This window comes from Vitis vinifera, chromosome 6 (genome assembly GCF_030704535.1).
Source record: "Vitis vinifera cultivar Pinot Noir 40024 chromosome 6, ASM3070453v1".
Classification (NCBI taxonomy): Eukaryota; Viridiplantae; Streptophyta; class Magnoliopsida; order Vitales; family Vitaceae; genus Vitis; species Vitis vinifera.
Genome location: NC_081810.1, coordinates 23282964 through 23310489, shown reverse-complemented (window position 1 = coordinate 23310489; position 27526 = coordinate 23282964). Strand labels below are relative to the sequence as shown.

The 27526-nt window shown below is 35.2% G+C and overlaps 1 protein-coding gene across 12 annotated transcripts; it reads right to left on the bottom strand.

Moving 5' to 3' along the window:
• On the bottom strand, window positions 1-26267 carry LOC100243326 (uncharacterized). 12 transcript variants are annotated; one of them, XM_010653590.3, is made up of 17 exons: window positions 25681-26229; window positions 25537-25597; window positions 24996-25374; window positions 24321-24558; window positions 18177-18454; window positions 10681-10848; window positions 9738-10508; window positions 9546-9640; window positions 8961-9023; window positions 8762-8850; window positions 8583-8648; window positions 7894-8502; window positions 7703-7774; window positions 7394-7464; window positions 7253-7310; window positions 980-1247; window positions 1-865 (listed from the first exon to the last, which is right to left on the bottom strand). In XM_010653590.3, the coding sequence occupies exons 3-17, from the start codon at window positions 25268-25270 to the stop codon at window positions 234-236; spliced, it is 3753 nt and encodes a 1250-aa protein (XP_010651892.1). In that variant the 5' UTR covers window positions 25271-25374; window positions 25537-25597; window positions 25681-26229; the 3' UTR covers window positions 1-233. The 12 variants fall into 12 exon arrangements, with proteins under 12 accessions (XP_010651892.1, XP_059593637.1, XP_019076172.1 ...); XM_059737654.1 differs by having other exon boundaries at window positions 9738-10502; XM_019220627.2 differs by lacking the exon at window positions 25537-25597 and having other exon boundaries at window positions 25681-25925; window positions 26011-26229.
• Between the last annotated feature and the right edge of the window lie 1259 nt (window positions 26268-27526).

Genomic DNA, 27526 nt, shown 5'->3' with positions numbered 1-27526 from the left:
TTGTGGAAAAAAGAATTAAGGTTTCCAGCATTAGGAGCGAGTTTGTCAGATTATATAAACAAACCAGGAGTAGGTGGTCACACCATCTTTGAGAAGAGATATGCAGTAGAAAAAATGAATCAAAATTACAAGTTTCTATCCCCATGCCTCAGCTTTAACTAATTGCTTCCGTCTTAACCACACTTCCAGGATTTTAACTACCAAAATGAACAGGGGTGAATGAAAGATAGCCTCTACATGATCATATTTAGATCTGTGAGGTCATCCATCGGTATTTCAAGACCCACGGAATCATGATCTTGCAGGCCGTCTTCATCAAAGTTTAGCCAAGAACCGAGATCTTGATGCCCACCAAGGTCATTGGATACACTAAGTTCTAAATCTAATTCATGTAGCTGCAAGTTTGAAAAATCAATGGGTTCCTCTGCCTCTTTGGATGAACCCTGGGGATTGTTTCCAGGAGAAACCAACCCAGCTTCTCTGCTTACTTTTTTGCTAGCATTAGCGGCTGATTGACTGAACCCACCAACAGATGGAGATGAAGTATGCCCTGCTTCTGCAGAACTGCCGTGAAGCCCGTTTGTCTTTTCCTTGGGCTTTTTTGTTTTGCGCTCACTCCTAGAGCTGCCCAATGAAGAGCGACCAGCTCCAGATACAGAATTGTCCCTCTCACTACTCTTTCCCTTCACTCCACTGGGGACAGTGCTGCCAACAACATTATCAAGCAGCATTTCCCTCTTCTTTGCCCTGAGAAAAACTTGTCCACTCGAATGAGTTATAGCTTGAACAACATGTGAAGAATCTCTCTCAAGATTATCACTGTGAGAATCCTGTCTCTCAAGATTGCTTGAAACAGCACCTGTGACTACAAATGGGAACCCAAATCTAAGACATTAGCTCGGAATGAATAAAATGCTTGTAAGTTATATATATCTATATCAATATATATCATACCAAAGACAGATTTGTGTTGACATACCAGATCCCAATGCTTCTGGTTGATGGTTACAAGCTTCATTGTATGTATTGCTAGCAGTTCCTGAGCCAACACAATCAGCGGATTTTGCATCACTGTTGCATGACGGAACTGAGAAAATGATATCTTGCAGTGCAGGCTCACTAAAGCAACTCCTTCCCGTATCTTCAAATTTCCGACATCTAGCAAGAGTGCGCTTAACAAAAGCCATGGCAACTTGTTTTGAGACCTTGCGCATCATACTTTTTGAAGCACTGCTCCCCCGGCAAGCCTGTGAAATTTGATTGAAAGAAAATTTAATGGTTTACAACTAATGAAATGTGTTGGTTCACTCCACACATCCAATAAAAAACAATCCACTACTAGAATACAACAGGAAACATTACTTTTTTTGGCACAACCAGGAACTCAATATTGTACAGCATCAACATATTACAGATTTCACCAGTAAACCACATCAGCACATAGTTAAATGAACATTGAATGTAGATACCCAATAAATGTAGAAGTTGATTGATCAGGAGGGCAGAGAGAGCAACCCCTTGCACAAGAAGTTCACAAAAACAAAACAAGCATGTTTCAGAGAAAAAAAGAAAGCAGGCCCCATGGCAACTGATGGATGCTCTCACTCCCTGTGAGAGGTTCAGGTTCAAGTCCAGAAAGAGAGGGAGGGAGTTCACAAAGAAGCAACAAGTAGAGGGATGAAGAGAGTGGAAGTTGATGAAGAAAAAAAAAGAATGCCTTAGAGAGAGAACACCCCATGAAAGAGCACGTTTCAGAGACAGAACCCCTCATGAGCAGCTGAATGCGTGCATACTCACTCTAGAGAATCAAGTCTGTTTGAGTTAGACCCCCTCATAAGCAGCTCAACTTGTAGATGCTCTCACTCTGGTATTAAGCTGAGAGAGGGAGAGAGAGAGAGAGAAAGAGAGAGACCATACAAGAGGCATTGGTTTATGAAATGCCATGCCCACCACTAAGGTGTATGCAAGTTTGAAAAGATGAAACTTCCAAAGCTGTTTTCATTTTGTAGTGACAAAGATTCTCCCATAAATGATACTGAAACAAATGTTAAAACAACAACAAAAACATCAAGAAATGTTGCAAAATATACATTTGGTAATGAGTTTCATGGGGAAAAAATATGCAACGCATTGTGCATACTATGACTTTTTAAAGGTCAAACAAAGAATAATGTACTAGGATTATGCATAGAAACAGAATACATAAGGAATACAACTACCCATGAGTAAAGTTTATCATAGATTCATGTCTCAAACTAAGGGACAATGTCAGTTAATTTCTTAAATGAAACCACTAAGAAGCAAAATAACTCCTGTATGGGAGAAACATTTGATGAACACAATAGAAACAAGTTCAGACTATAAGAAGTCCAAAAAATGTAAAATGCAAAGTTCAACATGGAAATGAATGAATAGAGTTATTTCTATGTTTTATCATCATATCAATCAAGGGTGCATCTAACAAGAGAAGAATCTATAAGATGGTCAACGCAATGAAGTTGGGTTTTTGGTTTTCCAGATACTCCAAACAGTAGCAGATGGAGAGAGGTCCCAAACCATTTTTTCCCCTTAAGCCACACCTTGTTACACTAGCTCTGAAAATTACCTAATGATTTCAGGAACACCCAAAATACTCTAAATCAAGAACAGATAAAAGATCAATTGGAGAACACAAACCAGCAATGGATGATAAGATGCAAAATGGTTAGAAACAACCAAGCCTCTTCTATTGAGCTGAAGCACTGTAAGAATCCTACCATTGCTGTTTATACAAAGTACACAAATTGGTATTTGAGGGCGCCAAATTTCAGAACCAACACAGAACTAGTGAAATTTCAGGAAACAATGATAACAACTTCTAAGCTCACAATGCCCACAATTTCCCAATAATTAAAGCAAAAGCCCTCTGATTCAATGTTAAGGTTTTTAGTTCTCTATTATAATAACTACTGAACTATAATGTGAGTATTTATATATTCAAGCAAAAGTTTAGCCCTTGAATCTTTTAGATGATTGACAGATTGGTCAGAAACATACATGTATATACTTTGAACCAAAGCCCTTCACTTCAAAATGATATTTCCTTTGTAATAATTATTAAAAGTAAGATCAACTTTTTATAGGAAAATAGAAAAAAAAAAAAAAAAAGTAGAAAACACCTAAACAAAGAGGGGCCACCTAGCACATGAGAAATATTCAAACAACAATAGCAGAAAGGGAGTGAAACAATACCAAGGGCCTTAGGCCTCCTCCATCCTATATAATGAACTCCACAAAGGATAAACTTCCTCAAAGAAAAAAACAAGGATCAAGCTCAACTCTGGAAATGCCATTCCTTCACAAATCCTACAATTATTCTCCCTCCATAGACACTGAATAAAGGCAAAAAACATGCAACCCCTAAAAAATGATTAGCCATCTCCTTACTTGGATTTCACATGCTACACCAATCTCCGATTAGAAACAACAAATTCACTGCAATGAACTGATTTTGTTTTTCTTATAGGTTTTTTTTTTCACTGCAATGAACTGATAGTACAAAGGAGGACAATAAATCCTTCCAAAATATAGAAAAAGTGGATAAAAATGTAGGAAAGTATCCTGCTCCATAAAAAACATGACTATCTACACAAACTGAAGGTGGAAGTAGCAACGTACACAGGCTAAAAATGTGGTACCAATTCACAAGGATTCATCCCCTTCACATCAGGGGAATGGTTAGGATCTTCCCCTATGCTGCCACCCAAAACTTGACTTGGATTGAGTGTTGAAATCTTAACCATCAATGACGGGAAGATATTGACCCCTGATAGCAGCTTACAATAAGATTTAACTGGGAAATACTTAGTTTCCATATCAGCTGATCCCTTGCCACTCTAACCAAAATTGAGAAAGTGCTTTCCAAAAATTAATCCACCCACTCCAAATCCCAATCTTCAAAACCCTGTCAAGGATCCTCATTGGAAGCTTCATTCCCCTAAACTAATATAATTAGCTTCCCAAGGTTTCTTTGTTGACTTCAATTCTGGAGATATGAAAAGCAATCTTTCAAGCATGACCTTCCCATGCCAAACATTGGACTAAAACTCGGTTTTTTGGCTGTTTCCTATCAAATATTTATTAAGAATATTTGGCTTATAATCCCAGACCATGCTAATACATTTAAAGAACAAACAAAACCATTGCCAAATTGACTAAATTAGTCTTCCTCCTCCCAACCCCTACACTAGCATTACAAAGGTGGTCACAAAATAGACAGCCAGGCTCAATATGATGCTCTTAATTGCAAAAACATATCAATTTGGCCCCAACCCACCAACACATGCGACTGCTCCTCCCTGAACAGGGATGTCCTGCAGGTTGTCAAAAAATCTTCTCATAGCTGAAGAAATCCTCAAATAGTTGCTACTCAACTTAGGATACAAAACCATTTTTACACAACCATTTTAAAACCCTTTCAATACACTAAAGATCTTCCTGAAACCCCTTATTGCACCCAAATTACTCCAAAAGGGTCCTCCCCTACCATCTCTCTAAAGCCCATAGACACCTGTAAAGACCTAAAAAGTTCCAAAATCAACAGGATACCAAAAACCTCTAACAAGAAGGCTCCTCACCAGGATTTCATGGATTGAAAGTTGGTCTTGGAAGAGGCCTTGTCTCAGAATTTGAACCTTGTTTTTATAAACATTGAAATTGTGGATAAGTTGGTTTGGAAGATCACAAAACATGGATGTTCCTAGTCAAGTCTTATTACAAGCCTTTGTTACCTCACATGGTGTCATCTTTCCAGATTAAGGAGATTCGAATTTTGACAACGCCCTCTAAATTAGTTATTTCTTGTGTGGAAGGCTGCATGAGAGAGAATTCTTATAATCAACCAACTTATGAAGAGAGGTTGGAGTATAGTTAAGAATCAGAAGAGCACATCCTCATCCACTATAATTGGGCTTCTAATATGCGGTCTTTAGTATTCTTCCTGTTTGTTGTGCTGTGGGTTCTCTCATTCAGTAAGAGAAGTATCACTTATGTTTGTTTTGAACCATTTGAATAGAGTGTAATAGGAGTGAAGCGGTCAATTTGGTTTGTAAAAATATATATATATATATATATATATATTTTTTAAATCATTGCTTATATGGTCTAGACGGAAGGTGAAGTTCATAACCTCACTATACTTGAGTTCGTAAATAGTTTGGCACAAGTTAGCTGAGTGTTCATTTGAAACTTCTCCAGGAAGCTTCTATTTGTTGAAGCTTTGCATCCCCTATTCCAAAACACATTCTTTTGTCCTTCAAAATTTTACTTAAGCCCGTTACTGTATTGAGCATCTGCTCTGAAGCATCACCCTGATCTGTCACCTCCAGCTCCTCTCCTGCAATCTTGATCCTCAAACAGCTGAAACAGGCTCCACATCCATTGGAATCAATGCCATTTCTAGCAGAAACCCTTTACCCCTGCTCACAGGAATCTTCCTATCTTCCACCCATCCAGCAGCTTCCTCTCTCCCTAAACCCCTTCTAATGAGAGCCAAAAAAAAAAAAAAAAAACCAAATCCAAACCTCTCCGATGAAAATAAATTTATAATTAGAAACAAACCCAGAAGCTTGCCCACTGAGATTTAGATGCAAAACCATTTATCCAAGCAGGTTGGCAGGTTCAAGTGAAAACTGCCAGCCCTAGTATTGTACTGAGACATTGTGTGCAACCCAAAGTCAAAGTGCATCTCTTATTCTTATATATACACACTATAATGCATTTTTGAACAGACCAGCCAACAAGAATATGCCACTATTTTTCAAAATTTCTCCAACTTAACATGATTCGAATATCTATTTTCTATTTCATTGTCTTTGTTCCTAATAAAAGATCATTATAGCAGTAACACTTTGCTTTTATAAAAAGTTTATAAATGGTATTTTTTTGGATAGGTTCATAAATGGTATTTGGACAGCTTCCACAGCACAATAGAACATAGACAATGTTCTTCATTCTATTTGTCAGATCTTTAAAGGAAGCCTTTTAGTGCCGTTACTCAGTGGGACAATTTCAAAATTTTGGCACATCATGCTCCAGCAGCAGGTGTGAAGAAGCAATTAATACCAAATGTTAGAAGCACAAAACTTACAAAAGTCAGTTTCCAATCATAAATCAGCTTCCAATCGTAAATAAATGTGATCAATTAGAGCTTAACTCTGTTTATAACACAAAATAATATCACAGAGCTCTGAATACATAAATAAATATGTTGCTGAACCAAATTAAAAAATATATGGTCATCACTTGGAATTTCCATATTATACTTAAAATAATTGACACAATGAGTTATTTCTCTTACTTCAATTCAGTATAGTTTATTATATTTACCATTAAAAATCAATAAAGCAGTACAACTGCATTCTAGTGCATTAATAATTAAGGTTGACTAGTGTCACTAGATAAGAGTATAGAAAATTTATTTGCCCTTAAGCCAAAAGACTACAACTATCCAAATAAGTTTAATTTCCAGGTAAAAACCAAAAGGGTACGCGAATAGAAGAACTGTCTGCTTATTATATCAGGGGTAAAAAATGGATATGAGAGTTTGGTAGGTAAACAATCAATTTTGAGGAAAAAAAATATTATATTTAAGAAACAACCTGATCATAGTTAACATTTTCAACCTTTTTTTTTTTTTGATAAGTAAAGAGAAGTATAATAAAATGAAAGAGGAAACACCAAACTAGTGTCCTCTAGGTATACAAAGAGTATACAAAAGCAGCCCCTCGACTCTAAACATTTTCAACCTTTTATACACAACATTCTTCCTGACAACACTTAGCATAAGAATATCAGAACCTCCGATTGCCAATTTGGATGCTTAAAAGTGTGTCCACATTAATTTTTTTGTCTACTTATTTTGATATCCTGTAAACATTTACAAATGGCCACATATATTCTGCATTTTATGCAATAATTATTACAATCACTGGAAAAAACACAGGTATTCTCAAGTCTAGATTTTTGAAAAGTTACTGTGTCCTAACACATTATTGTGCCAAAGTACATTAATCATATGCCAATACACAATCACATGTTTGAAATCCACAACATGCTAAATGGACTGTTTTATTATCAAAGAAAGACCACATGTGAATTTAATAAAGGGAGATACGGAAGCAATATCAAATCTCTATATGTTATGAATTAACAAGCACATGATAAGTAGCTGATTTGAAAGTAAGCTGAGTTGACAAAAGAATAGAACAAGTACCAGTCGTTTTCTGTAAGCCATCTCAACAAGTTGATTCATTGCAACCTGTTCAATATCCCTGCAAATTAAATTGCATTGTTATTATCCAACAAGTTAGAAAGTTGAATATCAGTTACACATCCAAATCATAGTGAATTTTACCTTCTTTCGAAATCACTCCCATTTTGAACAGCTTTATCAATTTGCCCCATATTCGTCTTCTTTTTCCCAACCTATCAAATAATCAGGAAAACAATATGAAAGAACATAGTAAGTATCCTAAAAGATGATAAACAGAGGTAGAAAGGCATTCAAAACTAAAAAGCACAATTTCTTTGAGACAGAACAACTCTTCCCAGAGAAAAAAATAAGAGGAAGAGGTAAGAAAGCAAATCCATGTAGAACTTCAGCATCTTATGCTTAAATACTGCAAAATCAAATGAGTAAACCAGAAAATGCATCTGCTGCTACCTGTTGATACAGTTTCTCCTTAAGTGTCACAATCTCTTGATTAATCCCTTCCTCTCCCTCAGCTAAATCAGGCTGAAGCAAAGGCAAAAAAGAAAACAACATAATCATAGTTACAACTTCACAAGTAGTCCTGCCATGGGAGTCATACATGAAATCTATATGATAGATCAGTGTGTGGATTAAAAGTCTACCATTGTCTCTGGATATAAGCCAATACTCTGTAGCTCCAGCAGAAGCCTGTCATCCAGACACATTAGCTGATATTGGCAGTCAAAAGAAGAAATGCCAGAATTATTTATTTGCCTAGGATGCGGTGTACCCAGATCATTCTGACAAATATCACCAATAAACCCCACATCTGAATGCGATAAGCCATCATCTCCTTGTGACTGCTCATTGTTATATAAAGAATTGGACAGGCTTTGATTCCTAATTGTGTTAGATGCAACACTCCGATCAGAAGAGTATCTGTCCAAAAAAGAACTTTTCTGACTCTGAGAATCCTCTTTGGATTCAACCTCGAATTCCACCCTATCCCTATCTTTAAGTTCACCGTCAAAATGGTTACATGACCCACAGTGAGAATCATCACTTGCATATTGAAAAGATAGATTTTTTCCTTCACTGTGGTGATAAAGTTCTTCACTTTCATCCTCTTCAATCAAAGCAGAGAGAACTCTGTGGTACATGGGAGTAACCTTGTCCAACCTCCATCCCATGTCGAATGTTCCACATGAAGCATCAGCCTTAGATGATTCTTGATTTGAGAGGCTTCCTTGTCTATCACCAGAGTCCCTCGTCTTATCAAAAAGAAGATGTCAGCAAGAAGCTAAAATAGATTAAAAAAAGAAAGTTATTGAAGCTTAACACAATTTAATACCAAAACATCAAATTCCAGGCCAAACATCTGAGAAAGACTCCCATCAAGCTCCTCTGCAAGCCTTAGCTGGATCCAAAGACATATTAGGAAAACATATCCATGTCTCTGATCATGCTCATAAGCCTCTATCTAAAGGTATTCATAAAATAGTTAACATATTCGTATATCATAGTAACTACCTGCTGCTTCAGGTAGGAAACGTCTTCCAAGCTGACAGAAGCAAAAAAAGATTCCATTTTCTTCCAGAATGGACTAGAACAAGCCATATCTGTAGAAGAAAAAAGTAAAGGCATTAATTTATGATAAATATGAAAGAAAAGATATGGATTTCATGGTGCAAAGGAGAAAGGAAAAGAAAGGTGGGTTTCAGATGCATACTGCTAGTGTTATTGGCAGCTTTGGCAGCTGCTAATAAGTCTTCATAGTCATCATCTGATTCACCTGAAAAAATGGTGTTGCCAACTCTTATTCATAGAGATTGTTCTGAAGAAATATTTGACAAGGAAATTTGTTCAAGTTTGTCTAATTCATTTCAGCTATTTTGTTCTTGATTTATACAGAACAAATGACCAAAATAAAACAAAATCGCATGCATTATAAAGAAACATGAACATAAAATGCAATGGATCCCAAAATTCATGATAAAAAAAATAAACAAATAAAAAAGAAAAAAAATATCAAACAGAAGCCTCTTTGAAGGCATTGTAGCAATGCAACACGAATATACACACGAGGATTTGACACACTAACCTCAAAAAGCCTAAACTACAGGATAATTCTATCACATATTCGAGTAGGTACAGATTAATCTGTTTGACAGCACAAAAAGGTTAAAATAGGTCTGTCCTATACATTGTATCCTAAAGTCTGCAAAACTTTTCAAAGAGTTTGAGACACTTATAAAATAGTGAGAACTGTAACTCCAAACATGCAAGCAAAGTTTCATGGATTAATTTAATTTACCTGTGAAATCTGAGGAACCAGTGTTCAACACCTGCCCAGCACGAGTAAAAGTCTTCCGATCTGTCAACTTTTTTGAAGGTGGGCGGCCTGATTTACTGAAGTCAAGAATACAAACAATGAAATTACAAGTGTCATAACAAAACAAGTAAACTTCTAACTTCTCTCATCCCTAAAGAGAAAAGGTTCCAACACCTCTTATTCTTATCAGAACCAGGCCTCATGGTCTGAAGTGGCTTTTCTGTTGGCCGGTTCTCTAACTTCTCCCTCATTGGAGGAATGTTTGGCTTGGATAAGGATGAACCCCTTCCACTCCTTCCTTGTTTCTGCATACCACTTCCGACTTCTTCTCTAATGATGATTTTATTCTTTCTAGTAGGCAATATAAAAGACCCGACTTTGTGAACTGCATCCACTGCATTCTCACTGCTATCATTTCCTTTCTCTTTTAACTTGTTTCCCCCAGCTCCTGATTCTTCACTTTCAGATAATCCAACCGGAGATGAAACATTCTCAAGCTCTATTTTAAACTTTGGGATATTATTATCTACACCACTAGAAATTATTGCCCCAATGGTTCCATTGGAAGAAATCTTAGCACTAAAATCGGAAGTTACAAAGCCTTGAGATGAAACCTGAGCTTCATCATGATTTGAGACAGGAGATACAAGACTTGCTCTTCTCGTTCGTGAAATTTTATGTGGTCTCTGGCCAACCCACTGTGCCATGGGTTGAGAAGATGAAGCTGTAGACAACGGGCGTTTCTGGTTGTTTACCACTCCCAAAAGAGAGACTTTGGTTATGCTAGGCTGTTCCCAACCTTCAAGAGCTCCAGATGAAGAGTGAACATCAGGAGATGAGTCAGCCATCATGACAGAACCTGTTCGTGGTGCTCTCGAAATCTTCCCTTTTATCACTCTACTAGGACTGCCTCCAGGGTTGTCTTCATGAATATTCGGCCTGCAACTAATTGATCAATAGCCTTATGCAACAAAAAATAAGTAAAATATGTAGATTTTCAAGGCAATTAGATGTGCATACTTTATGATCTTCCATTATAAAAGGGGGAAAAACCTACTGGTTCTGCAACTCGACTAGAAACTTAAGAATGAAAAAATGTGAGGAAGTGAATACATACTTATTGTTTCCTTTGGCAACAATTCTCTGCTCCATTGCAGTTGTACGTTCCCTTGGAAGAGGGACACTGTCAAGCTCATTCCTACGAACAGTACAAGCATTAGAACTAGCAGGCTCAGAAGAATCCTCTGACTTGTTCATTCCACTAACACCAGGAGAAGATCTAGATCTGTAAAAGAAGACAAGTAGAAGCACATTAAAAATTTTGTTTATTTAGAGTATGTTTGAGAGTGATTCTGAGATGATTAGAAGCAGTTCTTAATTCTTGGAAGTGTTTCTCTTACAAAAAAAAAAAAGGGCTTATAGCAAAGTTCCAAAAATCACATTAAAAATTTAGAGAATCACTTGAAGTAATTCTAGGACTAGCACTTAATAGGTGCTACTTCCAAAAATCACTTTTTGGTTCTGTAATACATTTTCAAAATCACTATTAAAAGCCTTCTTTGGTTTATAATCCAAAAACTAAATGATTCTTTATAAAAGTGTTTCTGATAGAAGAGTTTGTTATTAGCAAAAATGCTATTGGCAAAAAGCATTTTTACCCAAACAAATCCCAAAAGGGCCCTTAGTGATGGAGAATCATGCATAATAAATATAAGAAACTGTCTAATAATTATCATGGAAGCAACCTAATTCCCCTAGAATATAAATCAAGAAAAAAAAAAGGTGTTAATAGCACAACCAAAATTCTCATAATTCAGGCAAGAAAGTGCAATTTAAGTTTTCATCCATTATTAGCCATAGAAAAGTGAAACAAATTAGAAAAAGAAAAATAGAGAACACAACAAAAAGGTAGAAGATGCATATCCAAGAAAAACCCTTCCTCATACCGATACCTAAGTATGGGCATTCCAGGGTGGACTAAAAATCATTCAACTTTAGAATTAAAAAGATGCTCTGGAAGAATGTTGCTATTTTTTTTAAGGATGTGAGAATCAAGCATAATACAAATGAATCAAGCCCCAACCTCAAGCAAATCCTTCTAGCTTAAATAAGCCTGGCCATGCTGGTTTTCATGCCTCAGATAGCACTGCAAATGATAATATATTATGTGCAAGGGCACATTAATTTGGCTTTCATATACTACTACATATAAGAGAAACAACTAATCCACATAAACATAAGTAAGCACACCCACCTCCCACACTCCCAGCCCTTCCCTAACCCCAGCTGGCCCCTGCCTCCACAAATCTATATATATATAATAACGATAGTTGTTGAAATGACTAAACCCAAGTTCAGGGATCCTTTTTCCAATAGGGATCCTTTTCCAATACATATAATATCATACATCTTTAATGACTAAAATCTGTATCAAATTTTACATTTCAAGGAATTGTGGAGGGAAAAAAAGGGAAATATGAATAGAATTTTATGGCATGAAGCAATAAATACAAACAAAAAGGAAAAGTAAATCCATTCATTTAAAATCAATCAATAAATTATGAAAAAAAAAATTTCAAGCACATCAATAATAAACTAACATAGAATCAGATCCATCCAGAAGAACCTCAAATAGAAGAAAATTCTAGCCTTCAGAAATAAATAAATAAATAGATTGACCACAAAAAACTGTCTTAGGGTAATTATTATTATTATTATTATTGATCGGCAAAAAGAGAATATTAATAAGCACCAATTGAAAGCGGAGCTGCACCCCTATGTCAATATTATCATGACAATACTACAATATCCATCAAAGATTGCTGATGAATTATCTTCTTATCTAACATCTGATTGGCACTATACACATCGAAGTAGAGAAATGACAAAAAGAAAAAGAAGTTATGTGGGAAGTACAATGGTCTGCAGTCATTTGGGTTCACCTTGTAGAGGTGGCGGCGCCCTACAAACCTCTCACTGTCTCTTAATGAAATGATGGTTAAAAGAGCAAAGATCTTTCGTTTTTTTTATTTTTTTATGAGAAGGGTAAAAATCATTTTATATCATGTATCTTATATAACCTTATTCTTTCATATTTCACACATTGACCCCACAGTGACTTAATTATTTGTGATTCACCCACATAATAGCTAACTTCGTATTTTGTTCTGGAATTACAAAGTATATTCTCTCATAATAGTTCTTTTCAGTCACATCCATATGCAAATAAATCACACCCCCATGCACAGCCTGGCAGTGGTCCTGCTCATAGAATTTGGGAGCATGCTGCTCTTTCATTCCCATTCTCACTCCTACTTTTGCTCTAAGCTCCATTGAATTGGGCAATGCCCTTAGCACAGACAAGATGTAAAAAGAAAAATCAATTTAGGAGGACAGCATATCCATAAAATCAGGAAAAAGGAGAAATGGTACTGTACTTCTCGGATCACGAAACCCTCAAAAATAAACAAGAAGGAAAAAGAAGCCACTTTTGAAAGGGCGATGAGATCCCTCAAAAATCCTTGAACTACAATCATTCCAAATTGATCAGATAATGCTAACTGTAATTGTCCAAACATACAAGCAGTAGTCAACCCCCAAAACCCCCACCCCCATCCTTGAAAAAAGATTGACCATGAAATCAAGGAACCTCAAAAGCAGCATACAAAGAACATCATAACTTCGAAGCAGAAGAGGAACGAGAAAAAGCAGATGACCTACCATCTCTAAATCAGATTTGCACATGTAACATCTATTTAGAGTTGCCCATCCCTATACAAATGGTAAACAGTGAAAACATTGCTCATAACAAGTGTCAAAAAAAAAAAAATTCCTCCAATGCAAGCCTTCTTCCTCCCATCCACCAAGTTAGCCATATTGAGTCATTCATATCTCAGGCAATGTGAAAAATTTGGAAAATTACAGCCTTAAGGCTTCTCGCTACATTATAACATAAGAATTATGTTAATATAAATATACACTACATTTGCTCCATGTTGCATCGAAATAAATATTGTTTATGTATTACTTTCTTTGGCAATACCGTAGTCTTGTTTGTGTACTAAAATTTCTTACAATATTTAGGTGCCATTTGGATGCAATTCTTGTTTTTTACAAATTTTAAAAATTGAAAACATAAATATTTTCCAATTATATGTTTATGTCATATAAATATCAACATATTTAGTAGTTCTAATTCTGTTTCCTCTTTTTAAAAACAAAAACATGTTTGGTAACTACACATGAAATTAAAAAAAAAAAAACAAATGCAATTATTTAATAATTTTTGGCTATTTTTCAATGTTCATAGGTGAGACGCTAATATTGCAGATTAAAAAAAAAAAAGAGAGAAAAGATACCAATGATGTGTAAGTGTTAATTCCACATTTTATGATTTCCAATTAAAAATTTTAAAACAATTTCAAAAATCATATCTAGTGACCTTTTCTTTTTTAAAACTTTTTTGTTTTTTAAATTTGATAGCCAAAATTAAACAAATAAACATTTCAGTTTATTATTTATTTTTGTATTTTCTCTAGCAAACCAAACCAGATAATTTTTTTTTTTTTTCTTTAGAGGTAAAAGCAATTGTATTAAAAGCACCTAAAACACACCTAAAGTATACACACAAGGCCAAAAAAGGGAAGGGATTCACAAAAAACAACACCCTCACCTCACATACAGCCCAACCAATCAATATAGTGAAATAAAGACAAAGTGCTAGACCCTAAATGTACACCCACTCCAAAAACATGTACATGAAGGAGTGAAAAATAGCATGGTCTGTCAAGTTTGAATCTTCAAAGGCTCTTCGATTTCTCTCCTTCCAAAGGGTCGGCATAAAGGAGCTGCTTCTAGAGAATTTACCATTGGCTTCCTATTTTTTTTCCTCTTTTCATTTTACCTTCTGATATCAACAGAGAATTAGTAGATCCTGAAGAATATTTTCACAAGTTCACATATTTTGAGATAGGCATTTCCCCCCTATTTTGATGTGAGACTTAGGCATTTATGCTGATCTAATTTCTGTCTTCTGATCGGGGTCATATTCTATATTAAAAAAATTAAAAAAAAAACCAGAAAAAAAAAGGAAAAAAGGAAAAAGAAAAACCTTTCAGATGACTTAAGTTGACATATCCTTCCTGACCTTTTAATTGAATCCTAACTCCTTAACACCTATTTTTATAGCAGCAGCAGCACCATAAAAGTGGGCCTAATACCATGGATTTGTCCATCCATCTGTCTATCTATCTATATAACAGTAAGTCAAAAATGATTCCTTACATGAAAAATTAACGAAATCAACAAATGATAGTCTCCCATTCCCAATAGATCTCCGTGACCATACAAACAAAAGGCTCATAGAAAAAATTGCCATTTTCAATCACTCCAAATTAACGATGATTCTTCTATTCCTTTCATTACTAAGCACCAAAATAAACAGTCAAGCTATTTACCATAATTTCTTCTTCCCCATACATACAAAACTTCCTTATCAACTATAAAATATATACTTAACGGACTCGAGGCAACCAGGGGCAGCTCAACAAGAAATGAAGCCTTAGGCAAAAAATTTCAATTAGGTATTTATTATATCATATACAATAATATCATTTATCTATTTATATATACGAACTTGATAGAATTTGATTCGTTAGATTTAGTACAGAGAAAGTAGAGTTTTGATTTTGAAAAAATTGGTATAAGCATGTAAAGAGGAAGAATTAAAAGAGAAGTGGAGAACATAGTATGAGATAAAAATAAGTTGGAGAAGATAAAAGGACTTATTAAAAGATTTAAGTTTTCAAAATAAAATCAATAGATTCTTTTTTTAGAATAATAAGTGCTAATGACTACAAAGGGTAGTTGAATCACTTAAAACAAATAACTTTATTTGTTAAACTTTTGTCTATTAATATTTGTTAATATCTCAATGCAAAAAATATTTAGACCAGGTGTTACCAGCTGAATAGGTCTGAAGACCAATCTTAATGGTTATTAACCCCTACCAGTTCTACACGAGTATGAGTTGATCGTGATCTATCCTCTCCTATAAATCCTAGGTCATTTGAGAAACACACTTAGTGGAGAATTCTCTAGAATTCATTTGAGAAATCCTTGAAAGAGAATTTGAGAAAGATAACCAAGTGATTGTGACATTGCAATCTGAATTTGTGTGTGATTGAGATGAGTTTTGTCTTCACTTTGAATTTTCTTTAAAGGTTCATGACTCATCAATTGAAGATCAATAACATGTTCTCTCGTTGCATAAATATTGTTCGTTTTGAGCCTAAAACTTGCATCACTTTAAAATGTGTTTGCATGGTTTAGAAGGTTTCACTACATATAAAGTGCTAGGACCTTCTCCCCTAAGCCGATGAGAGATGTCATAAAATAAAATAAAAAATAAAAAAAATACAATGATTTGCTCCCAATGTGTAGTTATATCCTTGAGCCCATGTGATGCTAAGGCTCACACAAATTTAAAATGCGCAAAAACAATTAAGAAGAGATTACTAGATATAAAGTGTCAACAATTTCTCTCCCAATCGGATCTTTATATGTAGCGGCATCATGTTAACAATATATACATGTTTTAAAGTCGTTACTAGATATGAAGTGTCAAAAATTTCTCTCCCAATCAGATCTTTATATGTAGCAGCCTCATGTTAACAATATATACATGTTTTAAAGTCATGCTAACCTTAGGCCAAATGGACAATGTCTGCATAGAAGGAAACAAGTCATTACAAATATTATTATTGTGAGATTCTAAATTGATTAGAGAGAAGTTTCTAATGCTTTATATATAGTGGGCTCATTCTTAACGATGTAAATGCGTTTTAAAGTTGCTTAAATCTTGAGATCAAAGCATACAATATCTACACAAAAGGAAGCAAATTGCTACAAGTTGTTCAACTTAGGGTGTTATACGATAGTGTTAAAGCTATAATATATGATCCTTTAGACTAATAGTAGAAGTCTACTATGAGTTTGAATTAGAATAGGAAATAGAGTTTGAATTGCAGTAGAACTTAAATGTATTTGTATATAAATATTCATCATCATCAATGAAAATGCAATGTCATATTTTCTCCACCCTCTTCTTTCTCAATAGAACTCTACCCCATCAAAGATCCCTTTATTTCTTTCCCGCCGCACACACCAAAACAAACAAGAGGGGCCATAATTCACACCTCCCTCCACCACTTGCCCATGCCTTTCGCCTTCCTACTCAAAAGGAGCTCTTTCATAGATTTTGTAAATACCCACTAAAACCCAAAGATTGCTAACATGCCATGCATCTTTTTTATTCTTTTGCAAGGGATAAGGATTGTTGACTCCTCATTAGCTTTACAAAGACAGCATCTATTGGTCATCAGCCATCCTCTCCTCATAAGAACATCAATGGTTAGGATTGTCCCCCATGTAGCCTCCCAAGCAAAAAACCAAACTCTCGTAGTGGCACAAGTGTCCCAAATTTCTTTCACAGTGAATAGGCTTGATTCTCATCATGTAAGGAGTTATTGAAGAGACTCTAGCACTCTCACCTTGTGGATGAGTTTTAAGAATTGCATCACAACTCTAAACTCCTAGTCTTGAAAATGTCTTCTGAATAAGAGGGACCAAGAGCCTTCTCCCTCAATTGCCACCCAACTGTTGCATTCATATCAGTAGTTGGCATTCATATTAAAGGCAATCTTGAACAATTGAGGAAACACCTCGTTTAGATGGCACTCACCTGTCCATCTATCCAACTAGAATTTGGCTTTGAGGCCACTCCTAACCAAAATAGAGGTCCTATGGTCAAATTCCTTCCATCCTCTTCTAATTGCTTTCCATAAACCCATGAAAGATTCTCACCTCTAAAGTACACCAACCCCCGCGCCCCCCCCCCCCCCCCCCCAACCCAACCGGATATTTGCCTTGGATTATCTTCCTCCATGGGCTATCACACTCATGAGCATATCTCCACAATAATTTGCCTAACAAGGCTTTGTTAAGAACAACAAACTTTCTAATTCCCAAGCCATCATTCCTCTTATCTTCACACACTGTTCTGCAGTTCATAAGGTGCATTTTTCTCTCTTTAGAATGACTCCCCACCACTCCAAACCAGAATAGAGGCTCAACTCTTTTACCAATCAATCTGCAACCTGGTTGGCTGACCGACACCTCTAGTAAAAAAAGAACATCCCAATGTCCTATGTTTTAGGACAGAAACATGTTTAATAACATAGGTCATCAGTTGTCCTGTCCCTAATCCACTTTTTAATTGAATGTACTAGTGGTAGTAGTATACTAATTTTATACTAGTAGTAGTAGCAGTCCTCCGGTGATGTAATAATAATAACCACAACAATACACCAGCAAGTTATTTGTGAAAGGCAGCTTTTGAAAGTTGAAACAGCCTGCCATTCCACAAATAAATTTAAAATTTGAGAAATCAATGTTGTCCACACTAGAAATATCTCCAAACAACCTTACAAGGAATCAAGAAACCCTCCTGTCACCTAATAGTGTCATTAGACAAAACCACAGCAGATAGAAACCATCAACCAACCAAAGAATCATAAATCAGAAATTACTTCTTAATAGAAATATAGAAATTACCTGAAACTATGAGCATCACCAGATCGCAACTTAGATTCAGCATTCAGCCTTGGATGTATAGCTCGTTTTGTATCTCGATCACCATTTAGGACTCGACTAACTACAGCTCCTACAGAACGCTTTCTTTTCATTTTTTTATCCCATCCTTCACCTCCAGCAGGCAGTCTGTTGACCTTTTCTTCAATCTGAACAGAGGCCCCAACACCAGCCTTGAGCAAATCTCGATCCTTTTCCTTGACCATCTGCTGTCTTGAAATGATCATGGCCCTACCCTCTGGCTGATAGGTTTAGAACAGGAAACCAAATCTTAAACTAGTCAAAGAAAAATACTTGAATGTTCATTATAGAAAGCATTTATGCAGAAAAAGTATACCAAAAAAGGCTAAAATGTAAGTGTTCAATCAGAGATTGGAACACAAATATTTTCCCTAATTTAAATGAATTGGTAGATTGGGAAAAAAAAATTAATAAGGAAACAGAAAATACTATTAATGGTATTGGAATAATAAATATTCAAACATTTAGGAGAAGTAGAAGTAGAAGTTCAATTTAGAATTAGACCTCTAGTCCAGAAACTAAAGACTACAAGAGCAAACACTTTCTCTTGGGTGCGTGTATGTAGTTGTAGGTATACAATTCAACTTCATCATGCATAATAAAAAGAAATGTCAACTCACTCTCATGTTTTTGAAAACAAAAAGATTGAATATAGACTTTATTCTGCGAGACTACACTTACAGAAAACCAGGCATTAAATCAGGCATTTCTTTAGTTTTCTCTCCTTCAACAAAATGGTCCAAATGGTAGTCCTTTAGGTAACTAAGTACAAAAAGGTACACCCAAAACGATGGTGCAGATTATCAGAACAACTTTTTTTTTTTTTTTTTTTATAAATAAGAGAATATATTAAATAACGCAAAAGGCACACAAAGGTATATGAGTCGTATACAATGAGCACCAAAAGATAAGCAAAAAAGAAGGGACACAAAAATACTCCCTCCCTCAACAAAGGCCAATCTATGAAGTCAACCAAAGGCATATAGCCTCTGCCTATGTACACATTAACCCACAGTGAGAAATTATTAAGAAAAAAGTTTTTTAGTCTTTGCCCTGACAATTCCTCACTTTCAAAACATCTCTGATTTCGCTCCTTTCTGATAGTCCAAAAAATACATAAAGGAGTAGCTCTCCAAGCCTTAAAATTCCTTCCACATACAAAAGAGTCGTGCCACCCAAGTAGAATCTCCCTAATCAACTCAAGGATAACCCCATTGAATACAAAAAATGGAGAATACCAACTGCAATAATATCCTTGCCTTATCACAATGTAGGAGATTATGATCAATGGACTTTGACTCCTCTTTGCACACAGCTCACTTGTTGACCAATGTCCACCCTATTCTTTGAAGCTCATCCAAAGTCAACCCCTTGCCCCAGCAAGCCTCCCAAGTGAAGAAACTCACCTTAGAAGGAATCTACGAGTTCCAAATAATTTTTAAAGGGAATAGGATGGCACAATCTTTCTCTAAAAGAGAATAAAGCTCTTTTACAGAGAATACCTTTTTGCTATCTCCCTTCCAAACTATATCCTACCCCCTCTTCACTATCTATCCTTGGAATTTATACAAGAACCACTACATGACAACCAACTCCCAATCATTTAGATTCCTAACAAAACAAAAATACCAATTTCATCCTTCGCCTCTCTGCTCCTAAAAGTCAACTACCAATTCCTCTTTCGAATTAGATGAGGCAAACAAGGACGGGAAGTCTCACATAAGGGCTCCTCACTACACCACCTATCTTTCCAAAACTACACCCTACTCTCACTACCCATTGCAAAGGAAACCTTTGTTTTAAATGAAGCAACGTCCCATTGCTTTCCTATCGCTTTCCAAACCCCAACCCCATAGGAATCTCTCACCACACCTGACTTCCCCTCTCTTTCTCCCTAAACTTTCCCCTTGTGATTTTCTTCAGCAACGAATCTCTTTTATTAGAGTAACGCCAACATCGCTTACAAAGAAGGATCTTATTTAGCAAAAAACAAAAGAACGAACACCTAAGCCTCCTTTGATTTGGCTTTACAAACGGTTTACCACTTCACTAAGTATATTTTGTTCTTTAAGGTCCATCCTCCTTATAAAAAATCCCTTTGAGTCTTCTCTAATCTTAGCCTTACTATTCTTAGGATGGGGAACAAAGACATACAATAGATTGGTAAACTGACTAGAGTACTACAAAGAATGTGAGTTTTCCCCCTTTTGAGAGGTATCATCTCTTCCATAACAAAAGCCTCTTGCGAAACTGCTCTTTTACCTCACCCTAAACCACCACAGACTCGTACAAGGCCCCCAAGGGAAGCCCTAGCCCTAGGTAAGAAGTCAACAAGTTTCCCACCTTACAACCAATTTCACAAGCCAACTCTTCCAAATTATCTTCTTCCCCACTAGGATCATCTTGCTCTTTTCCAAATTTATCTTCAACCCCGAAATGGCTTCGAACCACATGAGAAGCCAACATAAATTAGTGACTTGCTCCTGAGAGGCCCCATAGAAAACAATAGTGTCATCAGTAGAAAGGAGTTGAGAGATTTCCTCACCCCCACCCCCTCTTTCCCCAACATTAAAACCCAAAATAAAACCATCATCCTAGGCTTTCTTTCAAAAGCAAACTACTGAAAGCCTCCATAGCAATCACAAACAGGTAGGGGATAGATGGTCCCCTTGTCTCAATCCCTTAGAGCTTTAGAAAAATCCCATAGGGGAACCATTAACTAAAACAAAGAAACTAGTTGAAGAGATACACCACTTAATTCCATTCTATCCATTTTTTCCCAAGCCCTAGCTTGCTAAGAATTGCTAACAAAAAGCCCTAGTTCATGTGATCATAAGCCTTCTCAATGTTGAGTTTCCACAACAACCCACAATCTCTCTTTTTTAGCATTGAATCAACTGCCTCATTTGCCATCAACACCGCATCCAAAATTTGTCCTCCCTCCACAAAGGCACTCTGAAACTTTAAAACCACTTTACCCACCACTTTCTTAAGTCTATTGGCCAACACTTTTTCCAACAACTTATAAAGGCCTCCTACCAAACTTATAGGCCTAAAATCCTTAAGATCATCTACTCCTTTTGTCTTAGGGATCAACACCCAAAAAGTTGCATTTAGGCTTCTAACAAACCTACCATGCTCATGGAACTCATTAAAAAAATTCAACACTTCGATTTTCACAAACTCCCAACTAAAATGCCAAAAGGCCATTGAAAATCCATTCAAGCCTAGAGATTTGTCACCATTCAACTCCGACAATGCACCAAACACCTCATCCTCTGAGAAAACCTCCTCTAACTTCCTAGCCTCAATCTCCTCCAACGCCTCAAAGGAGAAAGCATCAATTCTTTGCCTCTAATCCCCATCTTTAGAGAGAAGGGTTTTAAAAGCACCAACCACCCCCTCTTTTATTTCTCTATCTTCAAAAAGCCACTCCCCCCATTCACTTTGATCTTAGCAAGGAAGTTTTTTCTGTTGTGACCATTTGTCATCTTATGAAAAAACTTAAGAGTTTCTATCACCCTCCTTAAGCCAAATTTCTCTTGATTTTTGTCTCCAAAACACATCTTCCATCAAAGCCCATTTTTGGTAATCCTCCCTCACAGTTTTCCTTGCTATTGCCTCAACAGTAGACAAAACACCTTCCCTCTCCTTCACAACCCAGAAACCTAGCTGATTAAAGGCCTCCTCCTTCCTTAATGAAACATTGTCAAATACCTCTTTAGTCCAGCTTTTCAAGTACAACTTCAAAGCTTTCAGTTTAGACGCCAGAATAAAACTGGCAGAACCTGAAAACTCAAGATCCAACCACCAGCCCTTATGTTTTCCATCTTTTCATCAAACTACTATCATGCCTATGAGACTACAACTACTCCCAGGAATTTAATGAATACCTTACTTCTATCCCCAACCACTATTTTGACATAAAACCACCTAAACAGACGTGAACGGACTCCCAAAGAGTTCACAACGATACCCCAATACTTTTGAAACTCCTCCCAATTGATTGCAACTCCTCCATAATTTCCCAAATCTACAGACCACTCCCAAAACTGCTGATGGATAGAAAATTCCAGAGTCACCTTTCCCAACTCTTCGAAACCCAAGCAATTACCAAACTTTTTCCACCAAGCAACCCCATGCTTAAGCAAATCATGTCCAGAAAGGAAGGATCCAAAAATATTCACTGCACAATATACGACTTCTGCTCAAGAACATAGATTTGACACCCGACATTTCCTGACAATGCAATTTTCTTCTGAACAACAAACTTACCCATTCTTTTTTCTTCTTTTCTGAAAAATTTCACCATTTTGAAACTAGCACCTCAAAAAGATTCATAATATGCAGACAATATACAGTAAAATGGACACCCTTCACCACTATTGTACTCTGGAAAAATATGGATATTATCTTTTGGCAATATATAGTTTCCTATGATTTGCTTCTCATAGATCAATTCTATGGTTTCTGTCAAATTTAAAAAAAAAATGTATGAATTTCACAACACGTTATTTTTTCTTATAAGCAAAATATTTTGTGTGTCAGTATTTGCACGCCTTTGCATTTATGAGTGTGTAGGCAGTGAACCCTAGTTCAAATGTACAAATGAAGTACACAAAGAGCACCCAAAAAACTAAAAGAAAAGTGAAGCTAAGGGCCCCAGCCCAACAGCCAGACTAAAAGGATTTTTGTCCTCATGAAAAGCTACCCTCACCAAGAGATTCCCTGGACCATGAAAACAAAGATACAAGGAACAGATCTTTCAAAACTAAAACTGACAGCTCCAGTCAATTGAAGATTTTCCATTTGGTTCCTTTGGCTCCTTCCAAATACACTAAAATAAGTCCAAAGAAGCAGTATTTTTAAACATATCATCAACTTACTATTATTACTGCCAGTTATTGTGCACTAAATAACCACTCAATCCCAGTTTCTTGACTGGCTTGAAGTGCCAACTTTCTAACCTTTGTTTCTATATCACTGGATAAATATCTTTCGTTCTTGAACCCAGTATGTTGTGAACACACTGGAGAATAGAAACACCCTTATTAGATGTCATCCATCTCTCTTGCTTGAATATCCACAACTTCTACTGCTTTTTCATCCATTTCAATCCACTAAATGGTACTGTATAAATATTGAATTTTATTGTGCTTAAATTACAATGTTTGTTTAAGACACCAAATTTCCAGCCAACTTTACATGACCATGCCTTTTTCATCTTTCAAGGTTGGCCTGTTTTAATTAATTCCAGTACTTATATTCCCAGCATTTATCTGGACAACTAGAGCAGTTTCAAAGTGATATTAAGGGTAATTTTTTACCATGCTTTTCCAAAATAAGGATCATTTTCCAGAATGGTTTCAACTCAATTTGATTTATCAGCCCAACCTTCAGCCATATCACGTCTATCATGTTAGTAGATGTTAATTTGGAAGTCTGGTGAATCCTTGATTCAACATTTCTCTTCTTTTTTCTCTTGATAGGCAAGGATTCATTATATTAACAACGCCTAACTAAAGGGCACGAAAGCATGCACAGAATATCAGCATTCTTTTTAATCCAATTAAATTAAAGACTTTTTTTTCCTGATGGCCAAGGATTCATTATATTAACAACACCTAACTAAAGGGCACAAAAGCATGAACGGAATATCAGCATTCTTCTTAATCCAATTAAATAAAAGATTTAGAAAATGTTTTACAAGATTTTCATATATGATGTCTCATTCTCTATCCAAGTTTTGTATCAATTCAATGTCAAATTCCAAACCTGCACCTAACTAGAACATATTCAAGAGCATTTGGGACTTTTAAAGAAGCATGGTTGATAAACCTTATTTTGAGAAATTGTTCACATTATGGAGTACTCTTAAGAATGCACCAAGTTGTGTCTTCATCCCGTGTGTCAGCCAAAACAACCAGTACAATCAATACAAAAAAGATAAAAATAAAATAAAAATAAAAAATGTAAACACTAGCACTCTGTTTGTCATGAAACCCTGTACAGATTACTCAACAGGATAAAGATGTTACTAAATCACTAATAAAGATCATATCATGAAATAAATTTTAAAATACGAACCCGTGCATCTGCCACTGATGTGCGAACACGCTTGTTCAAGACAACATTCTTAGTTCGCTCCTCCAACCTTTGAGTTGCAATATCATGAGAGTTCCTAGAAATTTGACTTCCCACCTTCAACAAGTTTGCTCCACCTGATCTTTCACTTAGATCAGTTCGTTGACGCTTTTTTGAGCCTAGCGCCTCCCTATACTTATCCAATTTGAATATGGAGTCCCGAAACGTTTTTACTCTATCCCTGAGGAAAAGACATCATATTTTCAATTGAACACCGTGGCTCAAAGGTCATGAATGCTTATTGGCAGTTAACTACATGTTCCTACATCCTTGGTTTTCCAGTCTAAATTCAAATTTACATTTTCAACATGAGCAGGAAATAATAATTGAAAGGAACATTTCACTAAAGTACAAAGGTATGGAAAAAAAAATTTGAATATAAATAGCATAATGACCTAATAACAAGTTTATATAAAAAATGTTGGGATATGTAACACATAAATGAATGACCATCCTCCCAGTTTTGTTCCCAGAAAGAATGTTGCATCATTCTCTCTAAGAGCCAAATATTACCATTGTGTATTTCTCTAAAAACATATGCAATGTGCTTCATGTCTACCATACAAACTGTGCCATAAACTGTGATGCTTTAATTGTAATACAACATATAGCAATTACCTGGCCTTTTTACGGGTATCTATGATGCTTTCTTTAAAATGTTTTAGCTCCTCTGTTGCCACGGGAGGAGAAGGCTTAGAGTGAGCAACTCCAAATGAGTGATCCTCTGATGTACTTCCGAGAGAAACTCCAAGAACTTTTCTCAACTCTCCTGATCGGGTATATTTCGGATTACCTAATGTAATCGGCTCTAATGGCAGACAATGGGGCAATGGTGGCATATCCGCTGGCAACATAGAACTCCCTCGATTTGAATTATTCCCAGAACTTACCATTCTGCTTTCACTTAAAGCTCCTGGCCATTGCCACTCTAATTAAAGCTCCCAAACCTGTCCAAATTAGTCAGATCTTCCCAGAATCAGCTGAAGCCGCTCACTTCCTGCCATTGCAAAGTGATCCATAATTTAGTGAATTCTCTATCAACAAACCACCCAAGCATGCCCCAAAAAGCTGCATCTATTATTTGATTTCTTAAAGTGTTCGTCACACATCAAATCTTACAATTGAGATAAAATCCAGATAACTATACAAAAATCATTACCATCAAGCAACTAAAAACTGGCGACCATCAATGCATAATACCTTGTTTGGCTACTAAGAAACTGAAACGAAAAAAGAAACAAAAAAAAGGGTAAACCCAGCTTTAAAAACAAACAAATAAATAATGCAACAACAGGACAACTACCACAATGGACAATCCCCGTCAGGTCGCCGCAGAAAACGGGAATCTCCGGAGGAAACCGAAACCTCCACCCAACACAAGTTACACAACGACTAAACCAGCAATTCAAAACCCCATCATTTTCTTTTCTTTACTTTCCCTCAACTTTCCCAGTACCCAAACAAAGGGCAAAAAAAAAAAAAAATCCAGTGCCGCAATCGCAAGAATTGAAGCTCAACCGAGCCCGAAACCGTAGGTGTACCAAAACCCTAGGGTTTGAGGAAAGAAACGAAAAATCAGAGCAAACAAATGAGCGAACACAAAATTCGAAGGTTAGAGGGGATCAACACTCACTCGATATTCAAGGAGACTTAGATTGAGAATGAGATTGAAATTGAGATGAAAGATGAAACCCTAGATTGGCGCGTGTACAGAGAGACGTAATGCGCTGTACATCGGCATGATAATTATTTAGCATTCGTACGTGTTGACATGCATTTCATTTCTTCTTATTCTCACCATTTTCTACATGCTTTTTTTCACCTCCTAACACACCAACACCCACATTGCTGTTTTTTTTTTTTTTTCCTCTGAATTTAAGACACCGAAATTTGACAAAGTTGGTGTTTTTTGTCGAGTTGTTGGAATAATGTCAGTCTATTGTCAAAGTTGGCGGTCCTTCTCGTTCTCCTCAATCATTTTTTATAAGTGTAATTAAATAAAAATATGAATATAGTAAAATTTAAATTTTATGAATATATTATAAATATTAATAACAAAAATATTAATAAAATAAAAAATTATTAAAATTTTATTAAAATAATTTTTAAAAAATAGATAAAAATAGGAACAATTGTGTTTTACACATGATTGAGCCCAAAAATTAAGATTTGGTTCATATAAGTTCACTATTTAAGTCCAAGATCTAAAAAAAATGTGAAAATTAAGAAGAATGATATGAAATTTTTATCTTTTCAAAAATAATATTTATTGATTATGAAAAAAAAAAAAAAAGAGTAGAAAAACATTAATTTTATTTTATTTTTATTGCAAACCTTAATAAAATTTAATATAATTTAGTGATTTGGAAAAAAATACATCATTCTCCAAAAAAAATAAAAATAAATTATTATTATTTAAAAATCAAACATCTTAGAAAATATATATTTTTAAAATTGTGTATATAAAAAATAACTGAAAATATCTCAAATTTATTTTTTTTAAATGGTATATTTGAAAAAAATTAGTTTTCTAAAAGTAATAAATTTTCAAAATAATTATTAAAAAAATTAAGATGAAAAGTTTCTCAAATATTATGGTAGAAAATAGTTTTGAATGGTGTATTGGTCTTTTCATATTCTATATCATCCTCATCAATTATGCAACTTTTACGGGTTAAATCTTAATTTTTGGGCTCAGCTAAGTTCAAAAGACAATTGTCCCATAAAAATAAATAAAAATACACATGTTAAAATTATTTTATAATTTTAATTGATATAATTAAAGATAATATTTATCAAAATTTTTAAGAAAAAATTAACTTCAATTATTTTAATATATTTATATTTATTTATTTTAAAAATTGAAAACTAATTTTATTAAAACATGTTTTATTACCTTTTAAATAAAAAATTAAATCAATTTACATAAAATATTTTACTTAAAATTTAATTTCTCAAATTTTATTACAAATTTATGATGACAATTTTTTTACTATTAATATGAATTTATTTAAATAATTAAAATTATTAAAAATTATATTAATAATTTATCTTACCAAATTAATTTTAATTTATAAAATATTAGAACTTCATTAAATTTTTTATATTTTATCAAATTTTGAATAAATTTATATTTTTAATATTTTAAA